The sequence below is a fragment of the Diachasma alloeum genome, unplaced genomic scaffold, assembly GCF_001412515.2.
Source record: "Diachasma alloeum isolate Michigan unplaced genomic scaffold, Dall2.0 Dall_scaffold_00195, whole genome shotgun sequence".
Classification (NCBI taxonomy): domain Eukaryota; kingdom Metazoa; phylum Arthropoda; class Insecta; order Hymenoptera; family Braconidae; genus Diachasma; species Diachasma alloeum.
In genome coordinates, this window is record NW_021680360.1 from 2,147,426 (window position 1) to 2,160,938 (window position 13,513).

The 13,513-nt window shown below is 35.5% G+C and overlaps 1 protein-coding gene across 1 annotated transcript; it reads right to left on the reverse strand.

Moving 5' to 3' along the window:
* Positions 1 to 14: 14 nt before the first annotated feature.
* Positions 15 to 13,271, reverse strand: LOC107048571 (pyruvate dehydrogenase (acetyl-transferring) kinase, mitochondrial). Its single transcript, XM_015271797.1, has 7 exons — positions 12,731 to 13,271; positions 4,459 to 4,666; positions 3,222 to 3,406; positions 2,972 to 3,136; positions 2,101 to 2,276; positions 1,367 to 1,591; positions 15 to 935 (listed from the first exon to the last, which is right to left on the reverse strand). Exons 1-7 carry the CDS (start codon positions 12,831 to 12,833, stop codon positions 762 to 764), a joined length of 1,236 nt encoding a protein of 411 aa, XP_015127283.1. The 5' UTR covers positions 12,834 to 13,271; the 3' UTR covers positions 15 to 761.
* Positions 13,272 to 13,513: the final 242 nt, after the last annotated feature.

The window sequence follows — 13,513 nt, forward strand, 5'->3', positions numbered from 1 at the left end:
AAATAACGCAAAAATCATTTCCAAATTGATATTTTTATTCATATTGATTGATAACGTTGCATCACTCGTGCTGTCAACACTTTTTAATAACAAATATCACCATACACTCGTCATCTCACAGTCACAATTTCCTCCTAAATTTAGTACAATTTTTCTACTCCTATTTCTGAGATTAACTTCGACATTATGCGATTTTCGAGTTTAATATTAAAACTAAAAAACACCGTTGTCTATTCCCTCATCTCTAGCTCGATATATAAAGTACAAAGACGTTGACAATTTAGTCATTGAATATACTTGGTGCAGTGAATCACTGGCACGCGTGTCTTGTCCTTTGTCCCTCAACTACATACGATTCCTCATAATGTGCCATACAATTAACAATAATTCAGCTCGTCGACTGAGTAATATGGATAAATAATCACAGTTTTCGATTTTTTTTTTATTCTCTCGAGTCGGAGATTTTCACGAAAATAATCAGAATATTTCAACGTAAAACTACGCATCAATTCAGGAAAAATTGCTCGATTGTCGCGTAATAATTAAAATGATAGAATAAAAAATCGATTTAAAAATACGTAGAAGAAAAAAAAATCTCGTAAGAGCAGTGATACGAATTGTCAGTGATTTCTCCATTGCATTGAAATAATTACTCCAACTTTTGCAGTTGAAGTGACAGTGAAGGGAAGAATAAGGTGAATAGAGTTTATGATTACGGGGATGGGGGTGAATTAATGTTGGTCCGAGTCGTCTGGGCTCTGCTAGCAGGGCCTTGCCAGGGTTTTCACGTTGTTGGAGCTCATGCTCAGCTGTCTGGTTGCCATACCGGTCCCGCAGGAGCTGCTCCAGTCGGCGGTGGGTAGGGGAGTTCGGTAGAACTTTGTTGATGTCTTGTTGAATATTGGTAGTAGCTCGTTTGCTTCATTGGAAAGTGCCTGGATGATGAAGAAATGAGAACTTATTGTTTAATTTGTTTTTTAAATAACTTCGGAACTAGAAATTGTAGGGAAAAACAGTAGGAAAATATATTTGGAGGGCGTCACTTCAAACATATTTGCCAATCGATGCCATTTACTTATAGACTTGTTTCCTTCAAATTATCAATTAATGATTCTGTGTAGATTGTTCTGCAAATATCTTTAAAAATAAGAAGTTTAAGGAAAAACTTTACTATTTTTTGTAGTTTGTGAGAGTTATTTCTGCAAATTAATGCAGCTACTTTTTTAACTCTTGTTTACTTTAATTATTTCTTGTAATTGTTTCTTGTAAGTGATCACTGGAACTAAACCACTGCCTTTCAAAGATATTTTTGGTGGGGACAGTCTCATCTTCTCTATTACTTCATCATCAAAATTAACAATATTACCTTGAGATAAATCACAGCATCAGTGCCATATCCCTCACAACTCAGCACGACGAGATCCCCATGGAAATACCTCGCGTATAATCTAGATAAGGGAAGCCCATAACCGTAGCCAGCAAGTGGCACTGTGTGTGCATCAGATTTGCTGGGTTGAGGAGCGGTGCTGTACATGTATTTGAACAGGTGGTCCATCTGAGAACGTGGAATGCCTCCTCCTCGATCTGACATCTGAAATAATCCCCGGGAAATTCATACTCGTATAAAACTCGGTTATAAACATTGAGAAAAAAACTGCTTTTTGAGAAGTACGTCTTTAATTCTATGAAGAAAATCATAGCTCGAAAATTTTCAAGAGCAAAATATCTTACATTGAGAAAAAAAACTTTCGTCCAAGGAGTTTCTACTTGTCCAGAAGATGAGGACAATTGATTTATGATAAGAAAGCCACTTCTCAAACTACGTCAAGTGGTTTTTACATTCAAATATTTTTAATTTAAAAACTAAATAAAAAATCATTGGACTAAATATTCTGGAATAAAGTAATTTAACTAGAAATTAACAAATTGTCTTCATTTTTAAGACGAGTAAAAAATCTCTTGGCGGAAGTATTGTTTTTCCGAGTGTAAGAGATTGCTCTTGAAAATTTTCGAACTGTGAGTTTCTTGACAGAAGTGAAGATGCACGCCTCAAAAATTTTTTTTCTTTTGAGTTCACGTGAAATTTAATCTTGTATTCACCTTCAGACAAATGTCCTCTTTTCCCCTGACCAGGGTCACTTCCACGGGAGGATAATCCGCGTCTGACCCATGGTGCTCCATCACTGCTCTCATGCTGTTCTTGAAGAGCTCGAACAGCATGTGGTAGAGGTGACTGGGCACGTAAACTATCCTGATCTCGGTGCCATGATCAAGTTCTAGAAAATAAAAAAAATTACGAAAAAATAACTTTTGGTAGTAACAAAATTCAAGCAGGTGCATAGAAAAATGTCAAGAGATCTTGGTGTAGTCCACAAAGTTATCTACAGAAAAATTTCATTGATCATTTCTCCCTAAAATTATTTATTTGAGAAATATTTCCAAAATAATCTGCGAATTCTGCGATTTTACCTCAGTGAAATTCCAACTAAATTTACAAAATACTTGGAACTTGAGACCATTTCAAATAATTTCATATAGTTAAGGTCGGGATTACCTCTGAAAGGAGCAAGTTTGAAATAGAATTTGGAGAGATTTTTTGTAATTCATAAAATTTTTTGCAAAAAATGTCTTCTGATCATTTTATTCAAACTAGATTTTTATTTTTATTTCTCTCTCAAATAGACTTTCTGATAAAGCTTTAAAAACTACTGTCTGATTTTTTTTGCAAAAGAAAATCTCGTTTTTTAGATCATCTCAAGTAGCATGTTTAAAGAAAAATCTCGAAAAAGCTTTTTTTACTCTATAAAATTCCTTACGAACAATATTTTCCAATATTTTTTATTTCTTCACAATCATTAGTTCCTAAGCCATTTTCAACGAAACTCTGAATTAATTTCGCCTTCACATCCTCCAACATCTGGAAATCGACGAAGTCCACGAAGTTCAACAAATCATTAGAACTTGAACTCACCATTATGCTGTTTCACAATCAATTCTGGACTGGCTAGATAATATTGATCACACAGAAATCGCGCATTCTCATAAGCGTCTTTAACGACACCAATAACGTCACACCAAGGATCGATGCAGCCCACGTGCCTCTCGTTGCCATTGAGTGCCCCGCCGAAGAGTATTGCTGCGGAAAAAAGATAAGAACTCGGTTGACATCAATCCGCAACAGAAGACAATAGAGCCCCTCAAGGTCTCTCAACTCGACTCACTGTGCTGGTTTATCAGCATTCTGATCGACACTCTGGACATGAAAAATCTGTCTAGAAAATATTGAATACTGTTCTCCATCTGTCCATCGACATCATGAGACTCTTTCAGCTCGAGGATACCTTTAGCCATGACTTCGACTACGTCAGTGTGACGATTGCGGATTTTAACGAGAGCTTGACAGAATCTGAAATGAAGAAATTCAACGGAAATTCATCAAAACGATTTTTTCATCGCTTGTGCGCAAAATCCCATTTTCTATACATTGTGAAAAAAATGGGGGTTGACACTCGCGAGAAAAGTGTTTGGCGTTCCATACTATTCTATCATTTAAAAATCGGAAATTTAAGGATGTACACCCTTTAGGCCAAAAATCACGTTTTTTTCATTTTTCAGGCAAATCGTTGATTGGATTGACGCGAAATAATATACCGTTTTTGCGTTTTATCGACTGACTCACGAAGTTTCATGAGAGTGCAATCATTTTCCTGCATTTTTTCTAAAGTTTTGTGAATTTCCGAAAAGTCCACTTTTAAAAAATCCAGTGTAACGATTTTTGAAGCTTCTATTCCGCTTATCAAGTATAATATAATATGACGTCTATGTATATTTTTTTATATACTATACTCCTTTGTTTACAGTAATTGTAAAAAAAAAGAAATTCATTTGTTACTGTAATAAAAAAATATAGTTCTGTAAAACAATATATACAATAGTATATATGTATACATTATATAATAACAATATATTATAAATAGTATAGGATACATAATACATCCCCAAAAATAAAAAAGAACGCACAAAGCAAAAGGGAAACAAAGAAGAAGAGGATTATGACGATTGCGAATAAATTATTCAACAATTAAATTCGCATCAATTGTGAAAAACTTTGTCGAAACCGTTGATTTTTCCTGCATTATTATTGAGATAAAAATTAATGAAAGTGAGAAACCGTAAGGTTTTACTATTCTGGCACCCATGGAAAACAATACGTGCGCGACGCGCGTGCTGTTCTAGTTTTAGAAAAAACGGAGGAAAATGATTTCATGATCATGAAATTTCGTGAGTCATTAAGTAATAATAAAACTCAAAAACGGCATGTTTTTTCCCGTCAATCGGATCAACAATTTACCAGAAAAATTAAAAAAAACGTGAAATTTGGTGAAAAGGGTGTAATGCATCTTTAAATTTAAACGATTGCAAGCTTCTCTTCGCAATGAAAAATGCAAAAATACTGACTTGTCCAATGTGTTCTCGTTGATATCAGACTTCTCAAAGTGAATAATCTCCTCGAACGATGTGACATACAAATTGTTAACTACTCCGACACTGGGCATTCTCAGCAGATGCTCCGGCAGTAGATGAATCTCCTTCATGATATTCGCGAGCCTCACGGGCAGTTCCTTCCTCAGGAAGATGAAGGACTTCCTCTCGCAGGCGCTCATTCCTAAAATCACACCCCCCACTCATCATTCAGCTCCCACGAAAACAATGAAAACAAGTTTTTCATTTTTTTTGTTACGCTATTGTTCTTTTCGTATTGTCTCATACGAAAAGATTTCATAGCTAAACCTAGCGAGTTCGGTAGATACTTCTATTGGATTTCTATTAAACTTGTTTCTAGTTTTTGAGATTCTATTGAAAAAATCCAGAGCCTATTTGCGCATTTTTTTAAGTAGAAATATTTAACAGAAAAAAAATGGAATTCCATTTTTCTATACAACTTATTCCACTGAGATGTTTGCTATCGGAATTCCTCGGCTCAAATTTAGCAAGATTTTTGTTTAATTTTTTAAATGAAAAGAACAAACAAATGGCAAAAAATTATAAAATTCATGACGGTAAATTCTTAAAGAAAATGTCTCAATAGAAAAAGTATAGAAAGATTAAACTTTTCAAAAATTTTCGGATTTTTTCTATAAAATAGTTTCTAACGGACATTTTTTATAGAAAAACCGCGCATTAAAGTTGCGAAATTCATCGACAGAATCTTCGAAAAGCAAATAGCGGAGAGTCGGGCAAAACGAAACAGTCGAAAAACGACTGTTTGACGCAATTTCAGCAAAAAAAAAATTTTTTATTAACTTTTGCTTAATCTTAGGAGTACTGATGAAAATCCAGAGTAAAGACCCAGGAGGAAACCCGGAGGGAAAAAAAGGAAAATGTGATGCTGAATTTCGGGCGAATGAAAAAAGAACAGTGTAATCGGCCTAATCTAATCAATTGAATTACAAGACGAATAAAAAATTATCATTCTCGTCAGTACTCCCAATAATTAAAAAAGTTAAAAAACAAAAGGTGATAAGAAAGATTTGTTTTGCTTGAGATGCGTCAAATAGCCGTCTTTCGACTGTTTCATTTTGCCCCATTATCTTTTAACAATTTTCAGTAGAAGTTCAACAAAAATCCACAAGAATTTTCTATCCAATTCGTTAGGTTTTTCTCTGAAGTTTTTTCTTGTGTGCATTCTCTCCTTTTGTCCTCATTTTTCAAATACATGCTAATGCAAATCAAAATATCGAGGATAAGCTGAAATGCTTGATAAACTCCTTATCGGTTTATTTGCCGCGACTCAACGAATTCGAACAGACGGTGAATAAGAGATCCGCGAATATAGAATATCAAATATACAAGAAACTCCACACGCTCACAGCTGATTGCACACCATATTGCATCATCGCGCACGCATGCAGTGGATGGATGAGGCGTAATGAAGAGAAAGGGGGATATCAGTAATTTAGTAATAAAACGTACTCAATGCGCGGATGTCACTATTATCACGAGTGGAATGCATGAGAGCAATTTTCTATTTTTTTTTTAAGAAAAAAATCCGCGAGTCGCAATGTTTCTCCTTCCGTTTGTTTATTTCACATGTAGTCTTCATTATTTTATTAATTGGAAAAGCCGAGTGTTTACATATGGAGAACAATTTGTCGCCGTGCGCATCCGCTTTTTTATCTCTGTGTTAAAATCAGCAGGGGAAATCACGATAAGAAATTCCTATAAATAAATGATGTTTACGATGTCATTCACACTTTATTGCTCCAGACTTTACTTTGAAGTTTTTTTAGTGCAGTATTAGACTCCTGCATCTTCGGGTGAAGAAACTAAATTTTTAACAACGATCAATTCAAGTGAATTTTTAATTTTTTTTTGTTATGATATATAGACAATAATTTAGTTATAATCTCTTAAAATTTGATTCGGTTTAAGGGGAAACAATCATGGAATTTCGAATTTTACTGGTAATTCAGGGAAATTAAATTATTGAGAAATTAATGAGCAGCAGAAAGACGAGAATTTGTCAACTTATTTAAATTTTCAATTAAAACACGAATATTTAGTACAAAATTCCGCTGAGATTTCAATGAATTAAACATTTAAGAATATAGGTACCTAAATGTTGCGGATTTCTATGAATTTTTATGGAATGATTAAATTGAAATTTACAGTTTCCATTCGTTTTTCCTTGAAATTATGAATTTTCCATGATAAAAGTTTTTGAAATTTCAATGAAACTATCGGTGAAAAAATTGTACAACTCATGTTGTTACTGATAAGTCAATTCATTTCTGGAATATCCAATGAAATCGCAATTTTCTGATCCATATAACAATGACAACTATTAAATATAGTCGAAATTAATTATTGCTATTCTAAATTATCAATTCCCCAAAAATTTAATTGAATGTCGATTCAATTTTCATTGAAATATCATCGATCACCCGACGCTAAAACTTAATTTTGTTGAATTTCCAAGATGAACAAAAAATCCCAGAAAAGATTCTTTGTTCATGTAATGTTCCTCATTCTTATACCATAATTTCTCCTTGAAACTATGAATTTTTAACGACGAAATTTTTTGAAATTTCAGTGTAATTATAATTAATAACTTCCTTATATCGGGAAGCTGAAATTTTTTTTAAATTATCAAAAATCATAATTATATTTACAATGACCTAAAATAGTGAAAATTCAGGCAACTATTATTTTAAACTCTCAATCCCTCAAAAATTCAATTGAACCTCAATTCAACCTCCCCAATGACTTTGCAAATTCCAGTCACTACCGAAATAACAACGATCGCCCGACACCCACCCCAATCTCATTGAACCCTAACAAAGAAAAAAGCTCCCACGAACGACAGAATCCCAGACTAAATGAAAATTCGCAAACCCGAAAATTCAAACGCACCTGTTACTAAAATTTCAATAAATTCTAACAGCAAAGTATGTGCTTCAGGAACATACAACATTCCGCGGACGTTGCGAGTACAAAAAACTAGGCGATGACGTTCTCCTCAAGGTGAGACTGTTGGGATCAAGTGTGAAGTATTGACAGATTTTTTCACCGAGCAGCTGATTGAGGTGATACGACTGGTCACGAGATCAGTCTCAATGCTTCACTCCACGTTAACGATTAATGTTTACATATTCATTTGATGCGTTGGAGTTACGTTTCATGAACTCTGTTTATCATGAGTCAGGCCGGATGTCCTTGGTCCGAGAAGGTCAGAGGGCTTAACGAGTTCATTGAAAATACTCCCAACTTTTAATTTTTTATTCAGCTTTGTTTTTATTTATCAACGCGGGAGTACGCGGCATAACAATACAGTTGATTTGGAGGAGTCAGATTGCGTAATAGTCTAGGTCGAGGGCCAATCGGAGGCTCTTATCGGTGGGTGTGTCAACGAATCGCTGGTAATTCAGGGGAGACGAGCCTCTTGGACTTTGTCCGCTTGATTTTTTGTTTATCTGAAATCCAGATGTTTACGGCGGCTTACGTACGAAGGCAGCCTGATAAATCAGATATTTTCGAGCGTCGCTGACGCAGATGTTTTCGAGAATTCTAATGAATTTTTTATGACTCGGCGACAGATTTCCAACCGAAATTCAAAGGTTCTTTTTTGTTTGGGCGGTTGAGGGAATTTAATTGACGGCTGGGGGAACGATTTTCTGGGGACGAGAGCTGTTATTGTCGTATGCTAATCCGCCACGTTCAACTTCTCACTAGTACCGCGAGTAACGGGGCTATGTTTATCGTCATTTCGCTTGGGAACGATTAGAGGCTTTTACGAAATTGGAAATAAAAACAAATTCGGCAGTTATGGGTGAAAAAATGAACTTGGGGTCAGGGAGATGGCGAAAATTTGGTAATGTTTCTTTTAGAGGGCTTGTTTTTCGCCCGAAGAAATTCGTTATGAACGCAATTTTATCTATTTCGGGAAGGCCTGAAGAGGTGCATTGGTAGAAAATTCAAGTAAAAAAAATATTTAATTTATTTAAAAATTGGCGTTGTCAAATTTTGAACAGTGCTATATTTACATTAAATTTATCTCCATTTTGTTACTGAAAAATTGCGTAATTTCTTTGAATATTCAATTTAATCCAATTTCCCGATCCATGCGATCACGAAAACTATGAAAAATAGCGAAAATCCAGGTCATTATTTTGCTGAATCGTCAATCTATTGAAAATTTAATTGAATTTAATGCTTAATTGTCAGGATGAGGTTTAAAAATCAAGCTCCCCTTGAAATATCACTGATCGCTCACCATGAAAAAATTAATTCTATTCAATTTTCATGATAAATGGGAACTTTCATGCACGATCTGGTCTTAAATTGAATTAAACCCCACAACATTGAGCATTCAGTTGCAATCGTTACTGGAAATTAAACGAATTTCTGACAGTGTGGAGAGAAAAATTAGTCTGGGGATGACATTCACATGAGTTTTTTCTCATGAATCATTCATAATAGTTTGAGGGAGATAGCGCAATTTTTATCAGTGACGTTATTGTTGCTCGTATTTTCTTCTGCCAAGAAGGTCGTTATAAAAAAGTCGCGATATTTCCACGAACTTTTTTTGTTGATTTTTATGTTCTTTAGAAATACAGGTTTCGGAGGTATTTGTAGAAAATGAATCAATTCCGCATTTTGTTTAGTCTTTTGAGAATATAGAGAAGAATCACTCAGGAGATGATGTTTAGATTCGTTTTTTAATGAATACTTATCCACATTTTAGTTTGAGGGGAATAGCGAAATTTTTATGAATGACATTTTTGTTAGTCGTATTTTCTTCTATGAAAAAGGCCATTATGGAGATATGATAGACACATAGAATGAAAAAGTTACGATGTTTTCGGGAATTTTGTGAATTTTTATGTTCTCTACAAACACAGGTTTCGGATGAGGTATTCGTAGACAATTAATAAATTCTATATTTCGCTAAGTTTTGAAAATATGGAAACAAAAACCACTCTGAAGACGACATTTAGTGCATTTGTTAAAATTAATATTTCATTGTTTGAGGGGGACAGTGAAGTTTTTATGAGTGACATTTTTGTTGGTCGTGTTTTCTTCTGCGAAAAAGGCCATTATGGAGATATGAAAGACACACAGAATGAAAAAAATTTTATGTTCTGTACAGACACAGGTAGAAAATGAATAAATTCTACATTTCGTTTAGCTTCGAAATATGAATTTAAAAAGTCACTGTGCAAATGACGTTTGGATTTTTTTTCAAGAATGAATATTTCATTATTTGAGGGAAATCGTGAAATTTTTATGAATGATGTTTTTGTTCCTCGTATTTTTCTCTACGATAAAGGACATTACGAAGACATGAAAGACTTCCGCAATGAAAAAATTCATATGGAATTGAATTAATTTCACATTCAGAGGATGCTTCCATGAACAGTTTCTGTAAGAGTTTAATTTCTCTACAAAGAATGTTTAGAAAAAAAAGTCCCCGTCCTTCTTGGACTCACAGACATTCATCAAAAGTGGATAAATTCTACATTTCGTTCATTTTTCGACGAATGTCTGACGCTTTAAAGGGCTGACGACATTATCATTGACATTTCTGTAGGTCTTATGCTCCCCCACAAGGAATGTTTTTACAGAAATATCTCTATCTTGCTAAGGTCCAGAAATATCTATGGAAAACTCCTGCAATACGAGTAGATTTCATTTCTCAATGTGTTCCGGACAAACTTCTCATTGTTCGAAAGAGATGAAGACATTCTTAGGCACGGTTGCACCAAGTTCTGATATCCAGATAAACCCTAGCGTAAAATTTGTCCTCGGCATCAATAATATTTTTTATTTAGGGGAGGGTGGGGTAAAATGGACACTTTAGACGTTTTTTTAATTATTCATAACTCAGAAACAATTCATCAATTGAGTTCAGTTTAGGCTCGTCACAAAGGGAAAGAATTGTTCTTTGTATTGAAAAATAAATTATCAAATTTCATCAACATTTCAACCCCTCATTAACATTTAAACAAAAGTCAAAAGTGTCCGTTTTACCCCAACCTCCCCTATCCCGTAGCCCCATTTGAATTAACACTGATTTAACCTGGGGATTAAATATTATTTTTCGTTCCTCAGATAAATTTGAGATACTCTCCCGGGTAAAATAATCCATCGAACATCCAAATTTACTTCTTTTCTTATTTGGTGATTTCGTTACCTGGAGCTGGTGCAACCGGGCCATAAAGTGACATTTTAAATATTTCTTCTTCACAAAAAAGGTTTTTACGGAATTATCTGCACCGTACATTGATTCAAAGACATCTAGCAAAAGCCTACCACAAAAAAAAACAGTTCTCATGCGACACTTGCCAAGAGTTCCATATCGGTGTTCACATCAGAAATGTCAAATAAGTTATGAATGTTTTTTTTGCGTGTGGAGGACAGAAGAGGTCATCGAAGCATGGCACAGGTGATTGTAAGGATAATTTTACAACAAGGGGAGACCCCTCACACCACTGGACAATGTTATCTCAAGTCATATCACAACTCATCTAATCGTGATATTGGATGAATGCCACATTGCGATCACTTTTATGTGGATATCTGTTAATTAGGAGTTTCATTAAATGTTTCATTTTCATTAAAACATTTGTCGTCACTCGTTTTCTCACTTTCTCTACAGAAAGAGTTGTAAAATTTTGTAGATTCGCTCGCATTTTAAGACACCATAAAGTTCACATTGAGATCAGCTTTCAGTGGAACATCCAATTTGAAAAAAAACAACAAAATGTTTATTGAGAACTATTCTATGACTGTTTTTCCTTCTCAAAAAAAATCTCCATGAAACCCCCTTCATCTCCAATAGATTTAAAGATTTCCTATAAAAACTCAATTTGAAAAAAAATTAATTCTGCATTTCGATCTATTTCTGACCAATATCTCAGACCTCAAAGAAAACAAAGAAATAAAGAAAACAAAATTACCATACAGACGTAATTTGTAGCTCTCCAATCCCTCCAAAAAGTTCCCCACGAAAATTCCTCTCTTTATTTATTGGATGAATTTCAGTAAATAACAATTTCCTCTTTGTTTCTCCTCTACTTTACTTACCTCTCGTAAAACTTTGTTTATTCCCTCAACCTTCCAAGTCATTCATCGAAATCTCACCTCAAGAAACCGTCGAGTGAATTTCACTTGAGATCAGCTTTTAGTGAATAATAAATTTGAAATAAAAAAACAGCGAAATGCTCCATGAAATTTCCTCCATCTCCAATAGATTGGACGATGTCCAGCGAAAACTCACTTTGAAAATAACTCAATTCTGTATTTAAATCCATTCCTGGCCCATATCTCAGACCTCAAAGAATAAAAAAAAGCTTCCATAGAAATCAAATCCACAGTTCTCCAATCCCCGCAAAAAGTTCCTCTCTCTATTCATTGAATCAATATCAGTAAATAACACAATTTTCTCTTTGTTTTTCCTCTACTTTACTTAATTCACGTAAAACTTTATTTATTCCCTCAACGTTCCAAGTCATTTATCGAAATCTCACCTGAAGAAACCGTCGAGTGAATTTCACTTGAGATCAGCTTTTAGTGAATAATAAATTTGAAATAAAAAAACAGCGAAATGCTCCATGAAACTTCCTCCATTTCCAATAGATTGGACCATGTCCAGCGAAAACTCACTTTGAAAACTCACTCTTTCCCCCAAAAACCTTTGCAAAATTCTCATCTGGTTCACCCCCCCCCCTCGACCACCTCCATCCAGGTAAATCCCTGAATAATTCCAGACAAACGAGCCTTTCAGAATCGATCAGGTCCTGGAGGTCGCAACCTTGCGCCACATCACGTAGCCCAAGCCCATCTGTGGTAATTGACGTCGAGGCTATCCACCCTAATTTCCTTCAAACCAACTCAAATACTAAATTTCCTGGCAAATCTCCAGAGAACCCTGACCAACCCCGCGCGTCATCGAACCTCCCGAAATGCATCCACTCACTCAGCATAAATAACCCGTTCCATTCGGATTATTCACTCCACATCCGGCACAAACACTGATAAGACAATTCAACTCTTAACAATTCAACAATTCAAACAATTTACGCATCACGCGAGTCGCCTGAACCGAACAAAAGAAACCGTCCCAAGAGAATAATTAAATCGATCAGAAATTGACTGATGAGTAATTGATTAACAGACACGACCGAAAGTCATTTGTTGTCAAGAAGGAGAAAAACTCTTGAAAACTCACCAAAATCGATGAATTGTTTTATCGACAATGGCGAAGGGTTGAACTGCGAGTAGAAGTCCAGCATCTTGGTGATGTTTCCCAGACACCTGTGTGTGATCCTCATCTTCAAAGCAGTTAATCATCAGAGAACCTCGATGAAGCAAACTCTCCAGTCCCCCTGAACTGCAGTAGTCCTCCCCCTTTATCCACAGACAACGAGAACCCGACGAATAGCAGGTTACGAGTTCCCTAGAATCGGCAGTGTTTGTTGGAAGTGGTCACAGGAGATACTGCCGGTGGTGTCAACACTCCTCTCAGCTCCAACTTGGCTCCAAAACATAACTAAACGGAATGAAAAACGAGGGAGACAGCAGTAGAGAGAGGCCCGCTGGACTCAGACCGACGCAGAGGGCTGAGTAGAGATAACCACAGGGAACAACGGTGGTCAGACCACGCCATCTGTTACTACTGGGGAAATTCTCAAGTGGATACGGGACTATTACCGTGAGAGTCAGACCCGTTGTATCGAACTCAGTTAAGGGGAAACGGAACCGCTAGGTCTATATGGAGTTTTAAAATTGTTAGGGGAGGATGGGGCAAAACGGTCCCCCTTCAATCGTCAATATTTTCCGATTCAATAATCCGATTGGGATGAGTTAGAGCTCGTTTTGAAGAATGAAAAATTATCTTCAAAGTCAAGTTGAAACTGGGAATTTTCACAATGTCATTCACAAGTTATTGACAATTGAAGGGGGGCCGTTTTGCCGCACCCTCCCCTATTTCTCCTGCAATTATTATTTTTCA